Source organism: Ochotona curzoniae, unplaced genomic scaffold (genome assembly GCF_017591425.1).
Source record: "Ochotona curzoniae isolate NIBS_2020 unplaced genomic scaffold, NIBS_Ocur_1.0 scaffold_4701, whole genome shotgun sequence".
NCBI classification, from domain to species: domain Eukaryota; kingdom Metazoa; phylum Chordata; class Mammalia; order Lagomorpha; family Ochotonidae; genus Ochotona; species Ochotona curzoniae.
Window position 1 is genome coordinate 52,800,238 of NW_024467122.1, and position 26,001 is coordinate 52,826,238.

General features: G+C 43.0%; 2 protein-coding genes across 2 annotated transcripts; one reads left to right on the forward strand and one right to left on the reverse strand.

The window, feature by feature from the left end:
• Positions 1-277: 277 nt before the first annotated feature.
• On the forward strand, positions 278-15,985 carry BLOC1S6 (biogenesis of lysosomal organelles complex 1 subunit 6). The gene is made up of 5 exons (XM_040969791.1): positions 278-474; positions 6,770-6,911; positions 13,231-13,318; positions 15,027-15,113; positions 15,535-15,985. The coding sequence occupies exons 1-5, from the start codon at positions 393-395 to the stop codon at positions 15,652-15,654; spliced, it is 519 nt and encodes a 172-aa protein (XP_040825725.1). The 5' UTR covers positions 278-392; the 3' UTR covers positions 15,655-15,985.
• On the reverse strand, positions 5,061-5,607 carry LOC121149289 (enhancer of rudimentary homolog). The gene has a single exon (XM_040969792.1). The coding sequence runs from the start codon at positions 5,574-5,576 to the stop codon at positions 5,262-5,264; it is 315 nt and encodes a 104-aa protein (XP_040825726.1). The 5' UTR covers positions 5,577-5,607; the 3' UTR covers positions 5,061-5,261.
• Positions 15,986-26,001: the final 10,016 nt, after the last annotated feature.

Here is a 26,001-nt window from a genome sequence, read left to right on the forward strand (position 1 = left end):
GAAGCTCACAGGGAGCTGGACCCAGGATTTCTAAGATGGTCCAAACCGCAGGCAAAGCACGCAGCCCGGAGAACGACCGGACGGACTGCTCGTCGCGTCCCGCCACGACGCGGCTCTCCGGGTCTTCAAGAGCCCCCCGAGGCGCAGCCCCGACCCGCCCTGGCTCGCCGGCGGGGTCCGAGCCCACGACGGAGGCACACGCAGGTTCTGGACGCCCATGGCGGTAGGGCAGAGCCCGAACCGCCATCACGTGCGCCAGTCGCCGCCTTCCGCCTCCGTAACTTCCGGGTGCGACTGTCACTTCATTCCGGTCGGGAGCTGAAGGCGCTGGGTTCTCTCCTCGCGTCTGAATCCCTCAGGACTGCCGCCGGCCTGTTCCCAGTGGGAGGGACATGAGCGTCCCCGGGCCGCCGTCCCCCGACGGGGTCCTGACAGGGCCGCCCGGCAGCCTGGAGGCCAGGGAATTGATGCCGGGTACGTGCGGCAGGGCCCGGTGCGAGTGGGTGGGACCCGCCAGCCACCTCCCTCCCGGGAGCGGCGGAGGTCGGGCTGGAGCGAGGGGCGGGGAAGCCATGGGTCCCGGTGCGGTTGGCGACCCTGAGGGGGAGTTTGTTGGTGCTCTCTGGCCGGTCGTTGACCGCTTGTCATGATAGTGGTGGGAATGGATTCGTCCGAACGATGATCTCTTTCTAATTCAGAGAAATAATGTGAGCACTCATGAAATGTGCTTTTCTTCCTGACATTCCTCGGACAGTCTTTTCTCAGCTCGAATTCCAGGAGAGGCTCAAGACACTATGCCACAAGGCGTCCCCTGAATGCAATAAGTTAGCTTGGCTTGTGTGCCCCATCTTCGAGAAAACCAACATTACCACTTAGCGTTTTCTGTGTTTTGTGCCACAGATGAGGATGGCTGCAGAGCTTTGGCTGTCTGCTCTTCCCCAAGCCCCTGAAGTCTGTTCCAGAAAGCAGTGCTCTTCGCCTTTCCCTGCCACTGGTTTTTCCTTGTGATCTCTTCCTCTTCATATTTCATATTTCACGTCTATGAATAAGACTTCTTTGTGCACTGATGGGATTGTTTAGGAAGTCCAACTTAAGTTGAAAATACCACAAATTGAAGTGCACCCAGCCTAACAAACGTAACTTAGCAGAGGGCACTGCAAGTTGTTTATGCACCCTCCTGATATGGGCCTTACCAGAAATTCCTACTGTGCACTGTACCCGAGGAAGCATTAAAATTCATAATCTGAAGTTTGGATTTTGTTGAACACAGGTGACTTTACCGACACCATGAGGTTGAACCATCAGTGGTCAGAGGCCAGCTGCATGTGTTTCGTGTTGGGCTCCTCTCCTTACTCTGGCTTGTCCTAGTTGACACAGGGCATAAATAAAAGCTGGTGTCTGATTACGTTGATAATGCCAAGTGACTCTTATTTGAAAGTTTGAAGCTGCTCCCATGTCTTTCCTCTTTCTTGTCTTCCATTTCTGTTTAGGGCTCTCTCCTGTACAGTTTTCACTTCCTCTTTGTATTTTCAAAACAGCAGTTGTAAAGCTAACCCACTTCCTATCTCTTGCTAGTCTAGCTCACCTGTCCATCTGCTGATACATCACTGCTGGGACCAAGCTGTAGTGACGTCTGTCCTTTGTTCAGAAATCTTCAGTGGCTTCTTGCTGCTTAAGACAAAGTCCAGACCCGTTAACTTGACAGTGGAGGCCGTGCCCTGGCTGGCAGCACAGCCTAACACATAGTTCCTTGTGGCCGTGTGTAAAGGCCTGGCTGGGCGCTCCAGACCTTCCCTCCAGAGCAAGCCTGCAAGCCCATCTTTCCTCAGGCTGCGTGTTCTGTCCCTTCCATTCCTGTCATGGAAACAGTCCTCATAGATGGTTGCTGGAAGTGTAAACTGATCCTGTCTTCCAGGAGGACAGCTTTGGCATGTTGTTTAGGGAGTGCATAACTTTTTGTCTCAACAGACTTTTTTTAGGAACTAATGTTAGTGGAGCAGTGACACTAATATACAAAGATAAGCTCACTGAAGCATTGTTTGAAATCACAAAGGGTTAAGATAACCCAGCGATCCATTCATAGTGGACTGGTTAAACAAACTGTGGCAGAATTGTATCATTAAAAAAGAATGTGTCAGATCCCGTATATGTGTATACACAGACATCTAGACACATTTAATAGGAAAATGCAAAGAGCAGGATGAGGACTATTTGTAATAAAGAGTATGTCCATGGGCATGTAGAGACACTTTGTGGAACGTAGGTAAGAAACTCCAAAGTAATTCCTTCTGGAGTTGAGGGATGACGAACAGTATTTTTACTTTTCATTGTGCCTTTCTCCATAGTGTTTTAAGTTTTTACACTGAGTGACACTTGGAACCTTGGCTGAAAGGTCCAGAGCTGATTTACAAGTGGATAGCACAGCTGGACATGACCTTCCTCTCCTCTGCATTCCCACAGCTGTTAGTGTTTCTCTAATGGCACTCCTCATAGTCCCCAATGCCTTCTGGGCATGAGGACTAGATTTGCCTTATGGTTATGGCCTCAGAACCACTGCGTAACAGACATTCGGGGATTATTCCCTGTATGAATAGGGAAGGGTGACTTTCTTCTGTACTTCCCCACAATAACTTACCTTGCATATATATATGTATATATATATATATATATATCTCCAAGACTTGTCCAATAATCCACCAGAAGACTTGGAAGTGGAGCATGCCCACAAGCTAATATATTTGTAAAAGAAGTGAATTAGTGATTAATCCTTAGTTTATTTCTGATACTGAAGTTTGCTATATTTACTTTAAAAAATTGGTGTTTGCACTATTACTGTAATCAAATCTTAGGCAGTGACATTAATTGCCAGATATAATTTAATCAGTTCCCATCTGATGACACATTGTGACTTAAGTGCTTCACTTTTTCCACTATGTTTGTGTGTGTGTGCGTGCAGAGTTTCAGTTTCAAGCTAGCTAGCTCTTACCTGTTTAAATATTGTAAATGTAAGCATTACAGTGTTTGTTTATGTGTTTTTAGGATTCAGATAAAAATATGTTATATCCTTCATTCTGACAAAAATTTAAATCGGGGGTTAAAGATTAATATAGAACTGTGTTAATAAGCAGTGCACTGTGATAAATATTTCCATGCTTCTTGTTGCTACCAGACTGTGATTGGAGGTATTTCAGGGTGTTATAATAAGTATAAAGTGATTTGACAAAACAAAAACAAACAAAAGTGATTTGATAGTGTAGTTCTAGCTAAGTGGCATCTTAACTTTTTTTTTTTTAAAACCTGTGATTCTGAAATCTTTTAAACCCGGGGTAGGCATCTGGCATAGCATTGATGCAGTCTGTGTGCCACGTTGGGTTCCTTGGGTTCAGTGGTCACCTTGGGCTCTGCCTCCACCTTCTTGCTGATGCAGTGGTGATGGCTCAAGTCCTTAGGTTCTTGTGACCCATGTGGAGGACCTGCATTGAATTTCTAGCTTCTGGCTTTGGCCCAGACTTACCTTGCCCTGGATATTGCAGGCATTCAGGAAAATGAATGAGAAGATTAGAGCTCTCTTTTTTTCTCTCTCAGGGGTAGGGTTGGGAGGAGGAAAAAGAGAAAGGAGAAAAATAAAACAGATTTACTTGAATCCAATTTAGAAATTGTTTTTTACTTTTCTTGATAGAAATAGTGATTCATACATTTCTTTCAACTTAGATATTCATCCTCTTGAATGCCTGACATAATGCTTACCCATTTACTATTCAAGGGAGAGGATCAAGCGTTGATTCTTGGGTCAGGACTAAATTTACACAAAAGACAATAACTCTACATTATTTTTACAGGATATTAAGATGAGGAAATTTTTTAAAAGATTTATTTATTTTTATTACAGTCAGATATACAGAGAGGAGGAGAGACAGAGAGGAAAATCTTCCGTCCAATGATTCACTCCCCAGGTGAGTGCAGTGGCTGGTGCTGTGCCGATCCAGAGCCAGGAGCTAGGAGCCAGGAGTCAGGAGCCAGGAAACTCCTCCTGGTCTCCCACACGGGTGCAAGGTCCCAAAGCTTTGGGCCATCCTCAACTGCTTTCCCAGGCTATAAGCAGGGTGTTGGATGGGAAGTGGAGATGCCAGGATTAGAACCGGTGTTCATATGGGATCCCAGTGCATTCAAGGTAAGGACTTTAGCTGCTAGGCCATGCTACCCGACCCAAGATGAGGAATCTTAACAGAGGGGGAATTAGAAAATCTCTCTTCGCTAACAAATCACAAAAACACTCCCCTTTACCTGGATATAATATATTCAATTATATGCAAAATAGATATTGGCCAATATTTTGTTTCTGCAGAATAGAAAACATGTTTTTTTTTTTTTAAAGATTTATTTTTATTATTTTTTCATTGGAAAGGCGGATATACAGAGAGGAGAGACAGAGAGGAAGATCTTCCGTCCGATGATTCACTCCCCAAGTGAGCGCAACGGGCCGATACTATGCCAATCCGAAGCCAGGAGCCTCTTCCGGGTCTCCCACACGGGTGCAGGCTCCCAAAGCTTTGGGCCGTCCTCAACTGCTCTCCCAGGCCACAGGCAGGGAGCTGGAAGGGAAGCAGGGCTGCCGGGATTAGAACCGGCGCCCATATGGGATCCTGGGTGTGCAAGGCGAGGACCTTTAACCACTTGCACCACGCCGGGCCCGAAAACATGTTTTTAAGTATTGCGTTTTTGTTTATATAATTTCTGCATTCTTTTGAAAGCAAGAATACTTTAATTCAGCCTTACACTTTTTGACTCATTAAAAAGCATAAACCCTCTGTCCTGAAAAAGATACAGAATCTTCTTTTTTTTTTTTTTTTTTTTTTATAACTAAACAACATTTATTTTCCAGTAAGAGTTTGTCTTAAGGGCATAACTGAGCCACCCCCCATCCCGTCTCCAAGGGTTAGTATAGTGACTGTCACAAAAGCAGATCTCAACAGTCTGAAGTTCTGGAACCAATATTAACTGACAAAAAAAATCTCCATCTAAATCCTCATAAAAATGTTTTCAGTAAAAAAAAAAAAAACAACAAAAAGCAAAAAAACAAAAAAGAGGCATTGGGGGTTGCAGATTGAACAAGAGCCTCACACTTCCTGTAATACATTCAATCCTGGCTAAAGTGTAACAAAATGGAAACAGGATTGTTATAATATAAAACCCCCACTACAGCTGGCTGTACACATCTGTGTTCCAAGCCCACCCCCAGCCCCATACTGCGGCCAACTCCATTACTTTCCCGCCTGCTGGGCCTGCCGGCGGAGCAGCACATAGATCTTCTCTTTGATCCAATCTTTGTTATAAGGCTGGTATGTCTGGGTGTCAGCCCGGTAAACAAGGCGGCTGAGGTCTGCCAGATCGTCGATAAAATCAAATAACTGACTGATATCATATGTGATTGATGGACTGTTGGGATTCATTCTTTTCAGATGTTCCTCGTACATTTTACAAACACCTTCCATGCATTCGTTCACAGACTCATAGTCCGCATACGTTCTGCCTTCTGGCCTCTTGGTCGGCTGTACCAGCAAAATGGTGTGAGACATCGCGCCAAACTCCGGTCTTTGCAGCCGCTGCCGACACTCGCAGAATAGAAAACATGTTTTTAAGTATTGCATTTTTGTTTATATAATTTCTGCATTCTTTTGAAAGCAAGAATACTTCAATTCAGCCTTATACTTTTTGACTCATTAAAAACCATAAATCCTCTGAAAAACATATAGCATCTTTTTTTAAAGTGTATCTATTTTTTTTTAATTGGAAAGGCAGATTTCCAGAGAGAAAAAGAGGGAAAGAGATCTTCCATCCTCTGGTTCACTCCCCAACTGGCTGTACTGACTAGAACTGAGCTGATCAGAAGCCAGGAGTTTCTTTTGGGTCTCCCATGGGTGTAAGCTTTGGGCCATACTCTATTGTTTTCCTAGGCCGCAAGTAGAGAGTTGGAAGGGAAGTGGAGCAGTCAGGATATGAACCAGCACCCACATGGGATCCTGGCATTTGCAAGGAAAGAACTTTAACCACTAGGCTACTGTGCCAGGCCTTTGAGCTATTTTTTGTCTTCCCAGCTGGATTAGCAGGGAACTGGATCAGAAACAGAGAAATAGAGGCTTGAACTGACACTCTTATGGGATGCCAGCCTCGGAAGCAATATTTAACCTACTGTATAATGCTAATCCCCCAACAAAATTATAAATATAGTAATTTTGTTGTTTTTTGAAAGCCAGAATTAAGAAAGTAAGGCAAACAGAGAGGTCTTCCATCTGTTGGTTCACTCCCCAGGTGGCTGCTGTGGCCAGAGCTGTGCCAGTCCAAAGCCAGGAGCTAGGCTTTTGGGCCTCCCATGTGGGTGTAGTGGCTCAAGTGCTTATGCCATCCTCCTCTGCTGCCCAATGCCACTATCGTTGAGCTGGATTGGAAATGGAGCAGCCGTGGAGCAGCTGGGACCGGAACCAGTGCTCATATGGGATGTTGGCATTGCAAGTGGAGGCTATGGTGCTGGTCTCTTTGTAGTCTTTTATTCTAGAGTATAACTAACACTAGTTGTGAGTGCTCCTGTTTTTGTTTTTGTTTTTTAGAAATATCAGAGGTACAAGTTTAAAAGGAAAAGAAGAATGGCTGGGAAAGTGGGTGCATGTTCTCAGCTCCGCAGTACAACTCCTGCCCTGCTTTCTGTCCACTCTTGCTCTCATAACAGTGTCCATTTTAAGGCTTCCTAAAGGTGTTTTTTGCTTGGGGCCAGGTTTGAGTGATGCTTCTCCGGATGAAGGGTTAATAGAGGACCTGAGTGTAGAAGACAGAGCTGTGGAGCAGCTGGCCGAAGGATTGCTTTCGCACTACTTGCCAGACCTGCAAAGATCAAAACAAGCCCTCCAGGAACTCACGTAAGCTGACAGACACCCTCATCTGTGCTCATTTACTCTGTGGAATAGTCACAATGCACTGTATAACTGTGTGCACCATCAAAGGTTAATGCTTTGTAGTGTTTAATCATTTAGAGTATGCTGTGGAAGTGGAGGAGCACAAGGTAATCTAAATGTGGAAGGCAAGCTGAATACAGCTAGAGTGATCTCTTCTAAGAATCACTGCAACTCTTATCTAGTCTGGTTTGTTTTGTTTCTATAAAAGTGTTGCCTTTCAGGGATTGTTGCAGGATGGGTATACACATTCCTAAACAGAACTGAAAAACTGCCTCCATCATGGCTTCGCTTTTTCAGTTTTTGGCTGCTGGTTCATATGAGTTTACCAGAGATCCTTAAGTATATAATTTTTTAAATGTCCTGTTTGCTTCCCTGGAGATAACTCTACTAGGATAAAAAGGGCTGGAGGATATACTAAGAGAACAGGATTAGGTAGAATCCATCGAGTAGTATCAGTGTATAAAAATAGATGCTGTGACTTCATTCATCTACCCAGAGAACAGACTTGGCTTCTGCTTCCTGCCGGGTCGGTTCCTCTCTGGACTGCTCTGGTTGGCCTGTCAGTTCTCTATTTGGTGATCACCTGTAAACTGGTTATAAATTGCCACTGCTTGAAGACTCACTCTTTAAAAAATTATTTCAGAAACCTTATCAGGTTTTGGAGAAACATTTTTTTCTCCTTAAAAGTGAGAAACCTTAAAGGTGAGAAATAATCAGTTAGGCCTGTTTTGCAGTTATTAGTAAGTAAGGTTTTGATCCCTTCCCTTCTGCTCCCCTCCCCTTCCCTTTTCATTCCTCCTCTGGTTATTTCTTAAAGATTGTGTTTAGTTTTTGAAAGACAGAGTTACACAGAGAGATATCAATCTATCTTCCATCTGCTGGTTCACTCCCCAAAATGTCACAGTGGCCAGGGCTGGGGCAGGCTGGAACAAGGAACCAGGGCTGGGAGCTTCATCTGGATCTCCCACATGGATATAGGAACCCAAGTACTTGGGCCATCAGCCGCTGCTTTCCAAGGCATGTTGGCAGCAAGCTGGCTGAGAATGGAACAACCAAGATATAAACAGCACCCACAGGGGATGCTAGCATTACAAGTATTGGCTTACCCGCTGTGCCACAATGCCAGCCCAGAGGATCTCTTTTCTCCCAGGAGTTGTTCCTCAGACATAGGCAGCATCAGGGCTTCACCTTCACTCTCAGCATTTTTACCACAGATTACACAAAGCCTCAGAAACATGGAAATGCAATCATCCTTTCTGTCCCGTTGTTTTGCAAGTAGCAGTGTTGGAAACTTCTCCAGTGTACAGATTTGTGGGTCAGGAAGGCGCTTTTATTTATAATTATAGGGTTTTTAAAATACTTGAAAAGCAGAGGAAAAGTGAGAGAAAGACAGAGGGAGGGCGGATGGAGGAAAGAAGTAAAAGAGAAAGTCTTTCATTTGCTGTTGTGTTTTCCAAATGCCCCCAAACAGCTGTGGCTGGACCAGGGTAAGGGCAATGAACCAAGAACTCCATTCTTAGTCCCCCAGATGGGTGGCAGGGGACCCCTGCTTCACCACAATGCTGATCTCCAGATTTACGATTGTATTTTAAAGGCTACAGATCAGAACTAGCCAAATGAAGAGGCACATAGGGTAAAGTCTGTGAGGGCACCAGGCACAGAGGTTTCTGTATCCTCTCAGTGAAATTGGGGCCTCCTTGAGTGTCAGAGTATTCCCATTGTCCCACCAAATCTTACTATCCTGAGTTTTTATTCAGACTTTAACACCTAGGCATAAGCATTCAATCTACAGCCCTCTCTCCTTCAAGGTTGAATTGACACTACATAACTCAAAGCCCCAGTCCTCTTGTCACATGGTGTTTCTGGCATGACCAGCCCCCTATCTTGTATTTACAGGAACATAGCATAAATCACCTTCTTAGTATAAACCCAAGGATTTATGAGAAAGAATCATTATTATTCAACAGCTGTCTATTCAGATCTTTTGTCTGTTAAAATTAAAATTTTTTTTTCTTTATTAATTTTAAATTTTATTTTAAATGTTGTTTATGTAGTTGAGAGAGATGCACACCGATGTGAAACTGATTAGCTTGGGGAGAGTTGAGATGTGGAGGAAGGACAAACATTTCCTTATTTTTCATGTGTCCACAGTGGGAGAAGTGAAGAGTCCACTCCTTGCTATCGAACTATATCAGCACACGGGGATGGGGAAGAGTCATTTGATAATGCCTGAGAGACCCCAGTGTGAGGAAGAGTGTTCCAAGGGTGCTACTTGAGTGTTGATAGTTCCAAGACATCATTAGCTTCATTGCACTAGGGATGAGAAAATTTTTCTAAGGTCTACTGGCTGACCAAGTCCACCTTAATGCATCTAGAGGTCCAGGAACATGTTGCAAAGCTTGGCTAGGAGAATTGTCCAACCTGTTCTGCTTTCCATCCTCTGATCAGGTGCCTGACATCCTCTGCTGGTGGCCTAGTTGAGCTGGCTGTTGTGTCCCCTGTCTACATCTGGGCATGCTATCCTCTGCACACATATCAACAAGTGAGGAGGCTGAGTCCTGACACATGCACTCCCAGGTTGGAGTACACATACTGTGATTTTCCCTGTGAGCAGGGTTTGAGTTCAGCCATCTAGTTGGGGACTGCCTGAAGAAACCCTGCTTGAGGTGACTCAGTCTTTGCTCTTGTGTGTGCCAGCCAGCGCAGAGTCAGGTTTGGTCCATCATCTGCACCAGCCAATGCACATACTGGTGGATGTAGCTGCCTGGTCAGTTCTGCGCCCAGTTTGACATGATCCACCCCTGTTTTGACACTCATGGGCGGGTGCTGTGGCCTTAGCCCAGCCAGGCATGTCTCCCAGCCCCAGCTTTTACATGCACCAGTGAGTAGTGGGTGATGCTGTTTAATTCAGCCCAGGTCCTACATGAGTGGGTGCCTTGGCCTGACCCAGACATGCCCTCTGGTTCCACCTTCTAAACTACTCCCTCAGCTCCCTTGCCTACCTGCAAGAACAGTGGCTGGGTCCAGGGAAACCTCCAAGAAACCATTCTTCCCCTGTCAAACATGCCCTCTTCCACTCCCATTTTAGCATGTTCCCGGACCTGTTTCCCTAAGCAATCTGCAGCTGCCCCCGTCTGAGGGCCAGAGTGATGTGTCCTGGCCTGGCATTCTCCGCCTTACCCACATATTAGAATAGGTAGTTAACACAGATTTGGCATTAACCAGGTCCAGAATGTCCAACAGCCTTGGCTGCTTTTCTCCCAGCACTGTAACACTTGCCTAGGTACAGGATTTCCTTTGCTTGTCTTACCGTATGACCTAGGACTCAGTACAGTGTTGAATGGAAGTCGTGAGAGGAAACATGCCTTGCTCTTGATCTCGAGGGCAAAGTATCTAGTTTCTCACTGCATAATGTTAGATGTAGATTTTTTAGGTGTTCCTTATCAAATTGAGGAAGTTCATCTCCTTGACTAGTTTATCGGGAGTATTCTTAATCGTGAATGATGTTGGATGTTGCCAAATGTTTTTTTCTACATTAATTGATGCAGCCAAAAAAAAATTGTCTTTAGTCTGTTGATGTGGTAGATTACAGTAATTTCAAATGTTGAATCTGCTTTGCCTACTTGGAATAAATTTCACTTGGTTGTCAAGTAAAACTTGTTTTTACATTGTTGGGTTTGAAAGGCAAAGTTACAGAGAGACAGAGAAAGAAGTTCCGTCTCTTGCTCGCTTCCCAGTGGCTACAATGATGAAGCCAGAAGCTTCATCAGAGTCTCCTATATGTGTGCAGGACCCAGGTAGTTGGACCATCTTCATCTGTTTTCTCAGTCACATTCGAATGAATCAGAAGTGGATTTGGAACCAGTGCCCATATGGAATGCTAGTGTTGCAGGTGATGGCTTAATCCGCTCTGCCATAATGTCAGCCTTTCGTTTGAGGATTTTTACATCTATGTTCATGAGAGCTACCCATCTGCAGTTTTTTCTTCCTTTGTCTGGTTTTGGTTTTAGGGTAGTACTATCCTGATAGAGTAAGTCAGCAAGTACATCCTTTGCTTCTGTTTTTGGTATCATTCATTCCTTATATGTTTGATTGAAAATCACTGACGCCATCTGGCCTTGCTATTTTTTTGGAAGATGACTACTTACTGATTGAGTTTATTTAATATAGGCCTGCTTAGGTTTTCTGTCTTTCCCCATGTGAGTTTTAGTAGTTGCATCTTTCAAGGAATTTCTATTCATTGTCAAATTTTTTGGGTATAAAGCTGCAATGGCCAGAGTTGAGCCAATCCGAAGATAGGTGCCAGAAGCTTCTTCTGGGTCTTCAGGTGGAGAGGTCCAAAGACTTGAGCCATTTTCTGTTGCTTTCCCAAGCCATAATAGGAAGCTAGGTCAGAACTGGAGAAGCTGAAGCTTGAACTGGTGCCCAGATGACATGCCAGTGCCAAAAGCAGAGGCTTAGCCTATTACACCACAGCTCTGGCCCCGCTATTTCCCTTTTTCATCAGTGCTCTTTACTTGGTACAATTTTTTTTAAGGATTTATTTTATTTTTATTAGAAAGGCGGATATACAGAGAAAAAAAATCTTCCATCCGATGATTCACTCCCCAGGCGGCTGCAACGACTGGAGCTGAGCCAATCAGAAGCCAGAAGCCAGGAGCCTCTTCCCAGTTTTCCATGCAGGTGCAGGGTCCCAAGGCTTTGGGCCGTCCTCATCTGCTTTCCCAGGCCACAGGCAGGGAGCTGGATGGGAGGTGGCACTGCCAGGATTAGAACCGGCACCCATATGGGATCCCGGGCATGCAAGGCGAGGACCTTAACAACTGCACCATCACGCCGGGCCCTACTTGGTACAATTTTTTTAAAAGACTTATTTAGGGCCTGGCGGCATGACCTAGCGGCTAACTAAAGTCCTTGCCTTGAACTCGCCAGGATCCCATATGGGCGCCGGTTCTAATCCTGGCAGCTCCACTTCCCATCCAGCTCCCTACTTGTGGCCTAAAAAAGCAGTCAAGGATGGCCCAAAGCCTTGGGACCCTGCACTCGTGTGGGATACCTGAAAGAAGTTCCTGGCTCCTGGCTTTGGATCGGCATAGCATCGCCGTTGCGCTCGCTTGGGGAATGAATCATCGGATGGAAGATCTTTCTCACTGTCTCTCCTACTCTCTGTATATCTGCCTTTCCAATAAATAAAAAAATCTTTTTTAAAAAAAGATGTATTTATTGGAAAGGCAGATATACAGAGAGAAGAGAGAAGACAAGAGAGAAAAATTTTCCATCTGCTGGTTTACTCCCCAAGTTGCAGTAATGACTGGAGCTGAGCCAATCCGAAGCCAGTAGCCAGGAGCTTCTTCCAGGTCTCCCACACAGGGGCAAGATCCCAAGGCTTTGAGCCATCCTTGACTGCTTTCACAGGCCACAGAGAGCTGGAAGGGAAGTGGTGCAGCCAGGACACAAACTGGTGCCTATATAGGATCCTGGTGGTTTAAAAGCAAGGATTTAGCTGCTGTGCTACTGAGCCGGGACCACTTACTACAATTTTTAACAAGCAAATCACATTGCATTTTTCTGTGTCTGTAGCACGTTTTAAATCAGTCCAGTTAGGTGACTCTCTTAGTGTTGCTTGTTCCTGTGATGCTCACGTGTATCGGTTTGGAGAGGAATATCAGGGCATTGGTTTCTTTTCCTCAGTAGGTTTTGTTTTGTTTTCCTCATTAGGTTTTAATGTAGAATCTAGAAGTTACTTGGCCTGACCTTCTTATTTTGTGAATAATAGGGTTATTTACAAATATGAGAGCACAGTTGGCTGTTGACAGGGGAATGTTAGGATGCGTGATCATACTCTTCCATCCTACTGCTTATTTATCCCTCTTGACATATCCTCAGCATGGCCTCGTTGTCAACTCAAGTTTGAAAAGTCTTTGCTTCTCATTTCCTTTATGAACATGCTGCAACTTTAAGATATGTGAATATTAAGATTTTTTTAGGTAAACTTTTTTGAATGCTGCTAAAGTAGAAAATATCCTTGAATAGTTTTGATCACTTTAGTTATTAGAGGCAAGAATAAAGTATTTCGTTAGCTGAATGTGTCTTTGGAATACTGTTTTGGGAAAGAGGATACTAATCCCAGTAAGCCTCTGCAAATCAATAAATTTCCAACTTAATTTTTAAGCTTTATGGTAACTAAACTGAAAGTGATTCCTTTTAATGAGCCAGCACTTAGAAAATATAAATTCATTTTTTTAAATTTCAGGAATAAATTTTTATTTTATTTCTGTTTCAGACAAAACCAAGTTGTCTTACTAGATACACTGGAACAAGAGATTTCAAAATTTAAAGAATGCCATTCTATGTTGGACATTAATGCTTTGGTAAGTGTGACTTAGTTGATAATGCTTAATGGCGGTTTTGTTGTAGAAGCAGCTGAGTTTATTTTGCCAACTATGTATGTATGTTTAGAATTTTGTGCATTAATTTTTGAAAATTAGAATTTGTCTTTTTAACAGGAAACATTGATGTACTTTACTAGGATATTCATTGTCTTAAATTGTTATCTTTCAGATATTGAGTTTGTAATAGGAAATTTAACCTATTTATGATTTTGGAAAATATGTGTTGATAGTTTAAGACTTAGAAAGAAGAACTGAAAGTAACAAAGTTTTGTGATACTATGCTTCCCCTTAAAGAAACTGCAATCTCTCAATATCAGATTTCTTAAACTAGAATTTTATGTAATTGTATGGCATATTCATAACACCATAATGAATTAATACTGTAGATTAAAGTGGACAGTTTGAGAATAATCTTATTATAGATATTATGATAGAAATAGTTGAATAATTAACTTTAATCACAAACTGTATGGCATTTTGAAGAGGTGAACTGATACTCTTTTTAAGAAAAAGAACTTTTTGCTGCCTTTATTTTTCTCTTAAATATCAGAAATAGGTAGGCTTGAGTAATTTTGTAGAAATCTGTACTCACCTCAGTAACAGAACTTTTCATTTGGCAAATGTGTATGTTGTCATTTTCTTTCCATACAGTCAATAAGCACAGTTTATACCTCTAGATTAGACAGAGGCCTGTGTTAGTGAGTCCAGAATCTTCTGCCCGGTGGACCCTAACTTCTTACAGATGAGATGGGCAGGGCCATGCTGACCTACTTTTGTGTGTACTGCTGAAATTGTGCTGCTGTAGAAGAATGTTTAATGAATGAATGAACCAGGCAGCATAAGGTTGTTAAGTCAGTCTGCAGGGGCAGATACAGAGTAGTTTTACATCTGGGAATGGAAAAGCGAGAAGGCCTGGAGACCCTCAGAGAGGGTCTGTCAGCTCAGAGCTCATCAGAGTCTAACTTGTAGCAGTGCTAAACTGTGAAGCTGCCTACTGACACTTCTCTGATTCTTCCTCTTCCTGTTGAGAACAGGGTGCTTTTTTTTTTTTTTAACTTCTCTCCAACTTATTTGGCCAGCAACATCTTCCCAGTTTCATTTTTGGTTGTGCAGGCTGGCTGAGATAGAAAATCTGTACTTACAACTCGTTGGGAAGCAAAGTGTCTTTGCAGAGCGTGTTCTCCTTGTCTGACTTCAGAACTCCAAGGAGCATCACTGAGCCCGTCCGCAGTGCTCTCGGGGGTCCCTAGTCACTGCGCGGACCTTCCCTCTGAGCTCATACTTTGCTTAAGCAGTACTGGGTGACCTGGCCCAGTGCCCATCTTGTAACAGCACTTGGGAGTGTTTTGCTTTCCTTAAATGAAACTGAGCATGATTGAATCATCTCACTGAAAATTTAGGATTATGTTTTGTGTTTTTAATACAAAATGGTATCTGTCCCCAGTGTGATGTGTACGTCTATTTCATTGTTTACTAGCTTTTTTTTCCTGTCTGAGCTGAATCACTTTCAAAATCCTACTGATGGTTTAAATGAAGCTTTTGTTTCAGAATTTTAAGTATAGAGATTAGGCTCTAGAAAACCTTGACTGATTTATGAAGAGTGAGCTGCAATTCAAGCATAGCGTATTTATCTATGTTGATATTTCAGCCTATTTCAAACTGACTGTTGGCTTACTTTTCTGTTAAGTTCACTGAGGCCAAACATTACCATGCCAAGTTGGTGAACATAAGGAAAGAGATGCTGATGCTTCATGAGAAGACATCAAAGTTAAAAGTGAGTTGGAAATTCTTTCACATTCTTTATAAAAGTATGAAAATATAAATACGTTTATGAAGATAAGAATTTTATTCTTCAAATTTTTTTAGTTTTTATATCTCCAAATAACATATTTAATTCGTAGTACATACTTTTTTTAAGCCAGCATTTTCGAATCTCACTTTGAGTTTCTGCACTTACAGCTAGACGGATATACTTGTATTTTGTGGAAGTGTAGCTCCAGTTCCCTTTTTATAAGAAGTGATTGGAGTGATTTTGTTTGAATCATAGGAACCTCAGCACATTGAAACAGTTAAATAACAAACACAATAACAAATATTGTTTACTTTAAGGTAATGTTACTTGTAGACCTTAGCCTATGGTTCTTTATGATTCTTGATTGTCCTCCAGGTTTTTATTTTTTTTTTTTTAAATACAGAAACGAGCACTGAAACTACAGCAGAAGAGGCAGAAAGAAGAGCTGGAAAGGGAGCAGCAGCGGGAGAAGGAATTTGAAAGAGAAAAGCAGCTAACTGCCAAACCAGCGAAAAGGACGTGAAAAGCTGTGTCCGCGTGTTTGCTAAGCCCTGTCCCGTGTTCTCTGGATGTGCGATGGCTGGAGTGTAGAGTGGCAAGGGAGGCCTTGTACCATGGTATCCTGACGCCAGGATTGCTGTGTCTTCCCGTGTTCGTTTCAGCCGTTCAGCCAGCCCTTTCCTTGGGCAGTAGATGTAGCATCACTTGATTTGATTTGGATACTAATGTGTACTTTTTTTTTTCAACTTATGTTTACCTAATTTAAAAATTCTCTGAATCGTTTTGAACTGAATAATAGCTTGATGTCAGGCTCTCAACTCTAACTCGTCAAAAATTAGTATTAATTTAAAAAGATAGTATGAATTTTTTCAGCTTTTTGAGTACAGATTTATTTCTTTTATTTTTGCCTTATTTTGGAGTGCAGAGATTTAAAAGTGTTCTTATGGTTTGAAATGACTCACCTTTCTTGCAGTACAACACTGGTTTTTGGCAGTTGCCGTTTCATTGCTTATTTAAGAAGACATATCCATTGTTTAAATGCACATGCCCTTGGAAAAGAGGTGGGGAAAGCTTGTGTGAATAGCGTAACACAAAAGTGTTCAGGAAATGACAGCCGCTTAGATGGGAAAGGTGATGGCCAGATGCTAAATGGAGTCTACTGACCACATAGTCCATGCTTTGTAGTGCTGATGCTTTGTAGCTTTTGTGTTCAAAGTAGATTACATCTGCTCCTAAAGCTTTGCAGAGATGGTGGAACTAATATACACTCACCTGTGCTTATGTGTCCGCAATGTCAGTAACAGTCATCACAGACTTACAGCTCTTTTTTTTTAATAAATCTTTTTTTTTTAAGATTGGTTTATTTTGATTGGAAAGTCAGATATACAAAGAGGAGGAGAGACAGAGAGGAAAATCTTTCATCTGTTGATTCACTCCCCAGGTGCTGCAAAGCCAGGAGCCAGGAGCCTGTTCCAGGTCTCCTTCATGGGTGCAGGGTCCCAAGGCTTTTGGCCGTCCTTTACTGCTTTCCCAGGCCAGAAGCAGGGAGCTGGATGGGAAGTAGAGCCGCTGGGATTAGAACCAGTGCCCATATGGGATCCCAGTGCGCACATTCAAGATAAGGACTTAAGCTGCTAGGCTTCTGCACTGGGCCCTAGTTTCTTGTTTTTTAAAAATTCTTAAGGTTGAATCATATATACCAGCTGCTACTTTATAGATAACAACAGAAGTAGTGGGAGATCAGTAAGTAGCTTCACAAAAGCAGCCGGATCATACCTTAGTGTTTTCTAGAATATTTCCTGGCTATCATATTTTGAAATTTATGAAAGAAATCTCATGTTTCATTGTTTAAAACTGAGAGTTTTAGCCATTGTTTTCATGTTATTTAAAATTCACCTGGTCTCAAAGTGCATGATTAAAATGGTAGCTCACATCACACTTTTGGTGAGGTGGAGTAACTACCTCTGATCAGATATCAATCAGGCTAATGATGGAGAAAGAATGAGATTTAAATTGAGTGCTAAGAATGGATTTGTTTAAAGGGAGAAATAATTTCTTTGGAAGAGCTTTTCACTTCTTTTAATGAATGAATTATGATCTCACAATTCACTTAACTTTGACCTTATATTTAGGAATAGAAATAAATGACAAGAACAGCTGTGTTGTCCTCCAACACTTGCTAAAACTGCCTCTCAGGAAGGATGCGCTGGAGTTAGCACAATGTTCGAATTTCTGAATGTACTCTTTTCTGATGTATCTCACAGGCTATGCATTGTTTCTCAGAGTGGGCTTGGAGCAACTGTAGTGTTTGTGTGACTTGCTGGTTCCTGGACATGTTGCTCAATCTGCCAAAGCAAACCAGTGTTTGTCTTCTAAGCCTACACTCCGCCATGATCCTGATGCTTGTTGAAAACGAGAAACACCAGCATGGCGGTTTAAGGTCAGTGTTCCTACACTGGGCTGCATGGCACTCTCTTGGAACTTCCAAAACCAACCTCAGTTGTGGTGTGGAACCCCTGGATTCTTGGCCCTCAGTTCTGGTGTGGAGCCCTGTAGCTATCCAAGAGCTTCCCAGGTGATCCTGAGGCTCCACTGGGGTCTACTGGCACTCATGATTCACGTGTGTAAGCAGGGAGGGAGTTTAAAAGCTCCCCGGTTGCTCTTGGGATCAATCACAGGAACAGCTGCTTTTGACGTACTCTCAGATTTAGGACTGAACTTTACCAGGCAAGAAATAAATATAGAAGTCTGGTTAATTAATTGAACTTTTATAACCGGTGTTAAAATAAATCATGTTTACCGAATGAATGGCAGAGCACATCTATTTGCAGGATCATATGTATTATTTTAGTTTTCAAGACTTTTTAAGATGTCAAAATGAATGTATGTTAGCATCCACTATTTTAAAATCAGTTGTAAATCAGAAATGCTGTTATCTTGGTAATTAGAAATTAGAACTTCAGCTATATTTCTGTAACATAGAAACATAGCTTGAGGTTAAACTAGAATCCATTAGTAGTCTTTCTGTATTTTTGCATGGGAGGCTTCTGTTTCCTGGTTGAAAAAGATTGCCTGTCTTGAATCTATGTCAGCATGGACTGAACTGAAATGGTGGGAGTCCATTTTGTATTGTCTTTGCATTAAACATCATGTAAACAGACACTGAATGTAATATAAATAGTATCCGCTGTGAGTTTTTGAGTGGATACAGTTTATTAATATATCAGTTATATACTCATATATCTGATTTTGAACTTGTAAAATGTGAGCTACTTTTTATGCATTTAATAAAAAAGACCTCTGAATTATCTGATATGTTTATGAAGCACCACTCCATTATATAACATTGCAGATTTCCTTTTATGTAAATTATTTCAAAACTTACACTTTGTTGGTTCTTTCCTGCCTTTTTTAAAAAAGACCATCTCGGGCCCGGCGCAGTGGCGCAAGTGGTTAAGGTCCTCGCCTTGCACGCCCGGGATCCAATATGGGCGCCGGTTCTATCCCAGCAGCCCCGCTTCCCTTCCAGCTCCCTGCCTGTGGCCCGGGAAAGCAGTCGAGGACGGCCCAAAGCTTTGGGACCCTGCACCCGCGTGGGAGACCCGGAAGAGGCTCCTGGCTTCGGATCGGCATAGTGTCGGCCGTTGCGGCTCACTTGGGGAGTGAATCATCGGACGGAAGATCTTCCTCTCTGTCTCTTCTCTCTGTATATCCGCCTTTCCAATGAAAAAATAATAAAAATAAATCTTAAAAAAAAAAAGACCATCTCAGGCAGCTTTCTCAGGCACGTTAGCTGGGAGCTGGATTGGAAATGGAGCACCTGGGCCTCAAACCATTGCCCATATGCTCAGTGCTTTAGGCAGTCACTCTACCAGCTGTGCCACAGTGCTGGCCCCTTCTCTCTTTTGAGGGGAGGTGGTGGTTAAAAATAATAGCTGCTCCTGTTATTAGTTTGTTAGAAAATACTTCAAAATTTTCAACCCGAATGTATAGCCTGTAAATAATGGAAATTGCCAACTAGTTGAATGGATTAGATTTTAAAGTTTTTTTGTTGGGATTAGTCTATGTATCTGTGGATGGCGTTTGGAGGAGACAAATTTTTCTCAGAAATTTTATGTCTGAGAGTAAGTTTACTTCAAAAAGCTCAGAAAAATGAAATGAAAAAGATATTTTGGTGTAAAAACTTTTGCAACATTTTTTCATAATTCTTCTCCATGAGTTTTTTCTTTTTAATATTTATTTTATTTTTATTGGAAAGTCAGATATACAGAGAGGAAGATCTTCTGTCTGTTGAGTCACTCCCCAAGTGACTGCAATGGCCAGAGCTGAGCTTATCTGAAGCCACGAACTTCTTCTGGGTCTCCTTTGTGGGTGCAGGGTCTCAAGGCTTTGGGCCTTCTTTGACTGCTTTCCCAGGCCATAAACAGGGAGCTGGATGGGAAATGGGGCTGCCAAGATTAGAACTGGCGCCCATATGGGATCCTGGCACATGCAAGGTGAGGACTTTGGCTGCTTAGGCTACTGTGTTGGACCCTCCATGATCTCTTTGAAGATTCCCTCATAGTCTTGGGTTTTTGTATGTGTATACTAAATTTTAGTCTAATTTATTATAGTAAGCTTACTATTGTTAAACTTATTATTGTTAATCACTTAGCTTAATTTCTATTTGGTTCTCCATAAACTATCCTCCAGGATTGCATGTATGGATTTTATGAGATTCATATGTGTATTTGTAACCTTAGCCTTCTGCACTTCACTGTGCACATATTAAAACTGTGACTTAATTTCTAGGCTTTTATTTTGAATGAAGGTAGTTCAGATGCTGTGAGTTTGAACAAGCTATTTAAGATTTAATTTGTGGCCAGCTTGGCAATATTGTGTGGATTCAACTATAACGCCATTCCTGATGTTGTCCCAGAAGTCTGCAGAGCCCAAATTTGGATAAGGATGAGGCAGGAAATCACTGAGAATATCTGGATGCTGTAGGGTTTTGTTTTTAAACTTGCTTTTCATCCATTAAAAAACATAAAGTGCAAGGGAATGTTAAGAAAAGCAAATCTGAAGACTGCAATGTTCCTAGCAGCCACTTTAATTGTGAAAATTCCAATTTAGAAACATACAGAGCCCTAGTAACAAACAAGTTAGGATTGTGGACTCTGAAGTCAGGTTTCCTTGGTTCATATTCCTGCTTGATCTGGGGCTTTGAAGAGATTGCTTAAACTGTGTGTATCTTACTTTGCACAGTTGTAAAAGTGGGATAATAAGAATGTATAGCTTCAAAAGGTTGTGAAATTTAAAGATATCTACATAAAAACCCTTCAAAAGTATTGAATTCAAATGTTGTTTCTTAGTGTCTTGAAGTCATAATCACATGGAGGTGGCCACATATTTTGCCCTTTACCTACCTATGTACCTAACTATGTAGGTTTGAACTGCTTAGAATCCTTCTTGAAATGACTACCTGTTGGAGACCTATTCAATGTCACCTCTTCATGGATTTTTTCATTGCCTCCCAAAGAATTTCTTTTTCTGTTATCAAAACATTTTCATGATACATATTTTCTTTGATGCTTATAATAGCAGCTATGTCTATCTGTCTCTCAGACACAAAGGAATTTATTTTTTTTAAATATGTATTTTACACACACACACCCCTCCCATTTGTTGCCTCATTCTTCAAATGCCCACAACAGCCAGGGCTGGTCCACTCATGGTGGGAAGCACAAGTGCAAACCAGGCCTCTGCGTGTGAGTGGCAGGGAACTTACCACTGGAGCAATCACCAATCAAGTGCTGCTCCCCAGGGTGCACGTTAGCAGGAGTCCAGAGGCAGGAGCGAGAACTTGAACCCAGCACTCCCACAGAGGCTGTGAGCATCCCAGGTGGCATCTTCACAGCTAAGCTGTCTGCCTACTTACCAAAAGTATACCATGATTATCCTTTTTTTTTTTCTTTGAGGTGCAGAGCTTGGCTTGTAGTTGGTGTATGAATGGAGGTTCTGAAGAGGAAGGAGGAGAGAAAAAGAGAGTTGATTTTAAGGAACTGGGTTACAGGACTGTGGAAACTGGAAAGTCTGGGATTAGCAGGAGAGGCAGGTAAGCTGGAGATTCAGGAAGGAGCCCATGTTGCAGTTCAGGTTCGGATTCATTGTCGAGGTAGAATCCTCATTCCTCTGGGACCTCAGTCTTTTTCTCTTCAATCCTTCCAGCTGATTGGATGAGGCCCTTTGCACTAAAAATTACAGAGGGTAATCTGCTTCATGTGAAAATGTTCTAATTTAAATTTTATTTCATTTAAAATATACCTTCACAGTAAAATCTGTGTTGATGTTTGACCTGTATCTGGGCATCATGATGAATCAAGTTGTCCTGTAAAGCTAGTTGTTACAGTTGGTTTTCACAATATCTTTTGGGTTTAATTGAATCTGGTAGGGGACAAAATACATATACATTATATTTTTAAAAAATTTTAGTTTCGATGATTTTCACGTATGTAGTTGATTAAAGTGAGAAGGGTCAAGGGCTGGAAGAAAGCGAGTGAGACCATTGTTTCCACATTCTCTTTTTTCCTTACTGTATCTTGGGGAAGGGAAGAGATAAGGGGAGAAGCCAAACTCAGACTCCCAACTGTCTCCATACCCTGGGATGGGGGGTAGCCACCTGATGTCATACCAGGATCCCCAATGTGGGACAGTGCATCATCTTTTAATTTCATTTTCTGTGAACCTTCTTTGGGAAATGTTTGCTTATTTTTTTTATTTGAAAGGTAGTTACAGAAAGAGATCTTCCATTGCTGGTTCACTCTGCAATCAGCTGCAATGGCTAGAGATGTGATTCTGGAGCCAGGAACCTCTTTTGGGTCTCTTACATGGGTGCAGGGACCCAAAAACCTGGGCCATCCTCTGCTGCTTTCTCAGGCCATTAGTAAGGAGCCTAAACCAGCATCCATAAGGCATGCTGATATTGCAGGTGGAGACTTAACTTGCTGTGCCACTGTGCTGGCTCCCCAATTTTCTGTAAATTTTGTAAGTACCTTCATATCTCAGGCCTGGTGCAGTCACTTAGTGGGCTAAAGTCCTCGACTTGCATGCACTGGGATCCCATATGGACACCAGTTTGTATCCTGGCAGCTCCATTTCCCATCTAGCTCCCTGCTCGTGGCCTGGGAAAGCAGTTAAGGATGGCCCAAAGCCTTGGGACCCTGCACCCGTGCAGGAGACCCAGAAAAAGCTCCTGGCTACTGGCTTCAGATTGGTGTAGCACCAGCTGTTGCGGCTACTTGGAAGTGGACCAGTGGATGGAATATCTTTCCATTTCTCCTTCTCTCTGTGTATCTAACTTTCTAATAAAAAAAAATGTATATATATATTTTAAAGTACTTTCATATATTAAACAGGATAACAATAACTTGATTATATATATGCCAAATAAGGAATATTATAATAAAAATTAAATTCATGCAATTCAGGTATGGCTGGGGAGTTTGTAATCCTTGGATAATCCACAATACTATTTCCATGGCCAATTACATGTTAATCACATTAAAAAATAACAGATTCCAAGGTCTTTATAATCAGATGAATCCATCATGCGTGAGCGGACTGGAAGGAAAAAAAACGGAGGTCACTTTCATCAGCTACAGGTTGCTCAGGGGAGAGGTGGGCAGTCAGCTGGCCTGTGCTCCAGCGCACCCTGAACACTGATGAAGACAGATGGGATGCTGCTGCCATCTTGTGGTGCTCCTTGCTACCCAAGGTTTACAAATTCTGCTAGTGCATTGACCGGGATGTGTCATGATGTTTGGCTTCATCCTTTTTAACCCCATTTTTGTGTGTGTGTGTGCGCACTTTTTTTAAAAATTATTTTTTATGATGTTTACATGTTGATTAAGGTGGGAAGGGTCGGAGATTAGGGGAGAGTGGGTGAGACCATTGTTTACACATTTTTTCCTTGTGTCTGGGGAAAGGGAAGAAGCCACACCCAGCCTCCCAACTGCCTCAGTATCTGGGGATGGGGAACAGCCACTTGATGTCTTCCCAGGGTCTCCAACGTGGAGCATGCTCCAATGGTTCTGCTGAAGTGATTTTGATAGTTTTGAAGGGCTGTCAATCTCATCAATTCCAAGGATAAGGAAATTTTTCCAAGGTCCACTGGCTGATATAGTCCACTTAGAGTCTCCATTTGCCCAGATATTTGCTGTCAACACTTGGGTAGGATAGTTGACAAATTTGTTCTGCCTTCCTGTGTAGGTTCAAGGAAATCTTGTGAGACTCCAAGGCTAGTAAAATGATTTTAATATCCAGTTGGGCGGCCACCTCTTGCCATAAACAAGAAACACATTGAACAAAGTAAATGAGGGTTTTTATAGCAATTATCTATGAGGAAATCAATAGCTACATGATATTGGGTAAATACATAATGACGGGTTAATTTGTGACATGGAGCAGGTAAAAAATTTACAATGTTTAGGATTCTGATCCAGTTACTTCAGTAAAGATTTATGATGCCTGTGCGCGATCTAGGGCTGGGAACAGGCCCGGTTGGGGAGCTAAGAGCTGGTTTGAGGTTCCCACCAAGGAGCACGGGGGCTGAAATGGGGGCTGCGTTCTGATCAGGATATGGTTGTAGTGTCCCTTGGCACAACTGTGGACTGTGACTGGATGCACCAAGCCAGACTAGACTCCAGCACCATCTGGTGCTCTGGAGGACCAGGGTAGATGTAGGATGGACTAGACTAGGCCTCTGTCCTACTGAGTCATGTGTGAGCTGTATGTGGGTATGGACAAGCTGTGGCTGGGCTGAAACATCCAACAGCAAGGACCAGTTTGGATTGAAGGCCAGTCAGGAAAGGCCACTGTTCCTACTAGGACAGGAGGTGAACTGAATAGGGCTGGCTCATGGATCCACTGGTATGTGTGAAATCTGGCACTGGGAGAGGTTCTGACGGAGGAACCTGGACAACTCCTCTGGCAGGACACAGTCCCTGCAGGTAAGTGCAAGAAACATGATAGGAAACAGCCCAGAACATGCCATGGAAAGTTTCCCACTGGCATACATTTGGCATGGGTCGGGGGCAAACCAGGCTGAACCAGTTCACGTCATCCACTGGCAAATCCCAGCACCAGAACAGAGTGTGGGTCGAGCCAGGTTCAGTCGCTACAAAAACCAGTGAACAATACAGAATGCCAAGGTGAGGTGACCTGTACCAGATGTGGCCGTAGTGCCCAACACAATGAAAATCAGGGAGGGAAGGGACAGATCTGGTAGGGAGAATGTGAGGGGCTTATCTCCTGGACAGCTACTCCCTCGGGAGAGCATGGGCTATAATGGGGCAGACCAGACTAGGCAGGGCTACAACACCTGTGGGCCTCATGTGAGCTAGAACAGGGAAAAGCCAGGCTGGGCTGATTATTCCTACTGGTGCAAGCATAAATCAGAGTGGGTGAGGGTTGTTTGGGCTTAGCCACAGCATCAGCTGGCAGAAACTGGCACTGGGGGCTAATTCTGTCAAGTTAAACTGCAGAACCACCTGGAGAGTGCATAATTTGGGAGTGGGAGTGGCCTAGAAGGGAAATAGTGGGCTCCTCCCTCTTGGGTTACCACTCCCACTGGAGGGCATGAAAACCAGGACAGGGGCAGAGGTGGCTAGACAAAAAGGAACCCAACAGCATGTGTTAGTGGCTGGATAGTGGAGCTGGTTACGCTGAACTAGGCTTCAATGCCCATTGACATCTATGAAAGCTGAATGGGATGTGGGACAGACTGGACTAGTCTGCTGCACATACTGGCAAACCAGGGTAGGGGCGGGCCTGGTGGGGGTTATTGTGGGTCCCTCCAACTAGGCTGAAGCTCCCACTGGTTTGTGTGAGGGCCGAGTGTGTGCTGGGCAGAATCAGGCTGGACTGCAACACTCATTGGTTCCAGTGGAAGACAGGGCTGGAAACAGAACCAACCCAGCAATTGCAACCACCAACTGATTGGGGCGATTGATTATACCAGGCCCTTTACTATCAAGTACACACAAGAACCTGGTCTGGGTTTACCTCAGACAAAGTTTCTTTGGGGACCCCCCCAAATGAACTGCTGGCCTCAGAACCCTAACCATGAAAAGACAGAGCACAGAACAAATCAATCAACTACCCCAGCCGTATGTTGTCAGTGAAAAACAGGACAAATGGAGACTAAGATGGACTATGTCAATCAGAGGATTCTTCAACAGCTTCATCATGCTTGGAATGGTGAGAGTGGCAACAATTCATAACTGTTGAACTATCAAAACCACTTAAGCAGGACTTTCAGAGCATGCCCCACATCAGGGATATGGGATGGGTGTGAGACTGGGTGGAGTTTCTCCTTTTACCTCCTGCTTTACCCCAGATATGGGGAAAAATGTGGAAATAATAGTCTTACCCACTTTCCTGTAGCCCTTGAGCCTTTGTGCCCTAATTATGTAAAGATTGCAAAAAAAAAAAAAAAAAAGGTTTATGATGCCAAAGTTCAGGATTCCAATCCTATCACTTCAATGTAGACAGTAAACAGCGTGCCTCGAAGGTAACTGTCCTTCCAGGGAATTCTAAAACTCCAAGATCATTCCTATCTCCTTTTTGCTTTCTGGTGTTTCAGAAAGCAAAGTTTTTCCTGTTACAGGATGCAGGTGTTTCTTAGGAGATTTGAGTGCCAGGAAGACATTCACCTTGACAATTAAGCCTGTTACCCTCCCTCCTCTGCTATGGCACCAGATGTCCTCTGCAGGCCCCAGTGGACTGCCATACACTCCATGTGCATCTGAGTATGCCATCCACTTCTTCATCTAAGCCACTGAGAAGACCTGATACATGCACTTCACGATCAGGCCACACATTCTGTGATTCT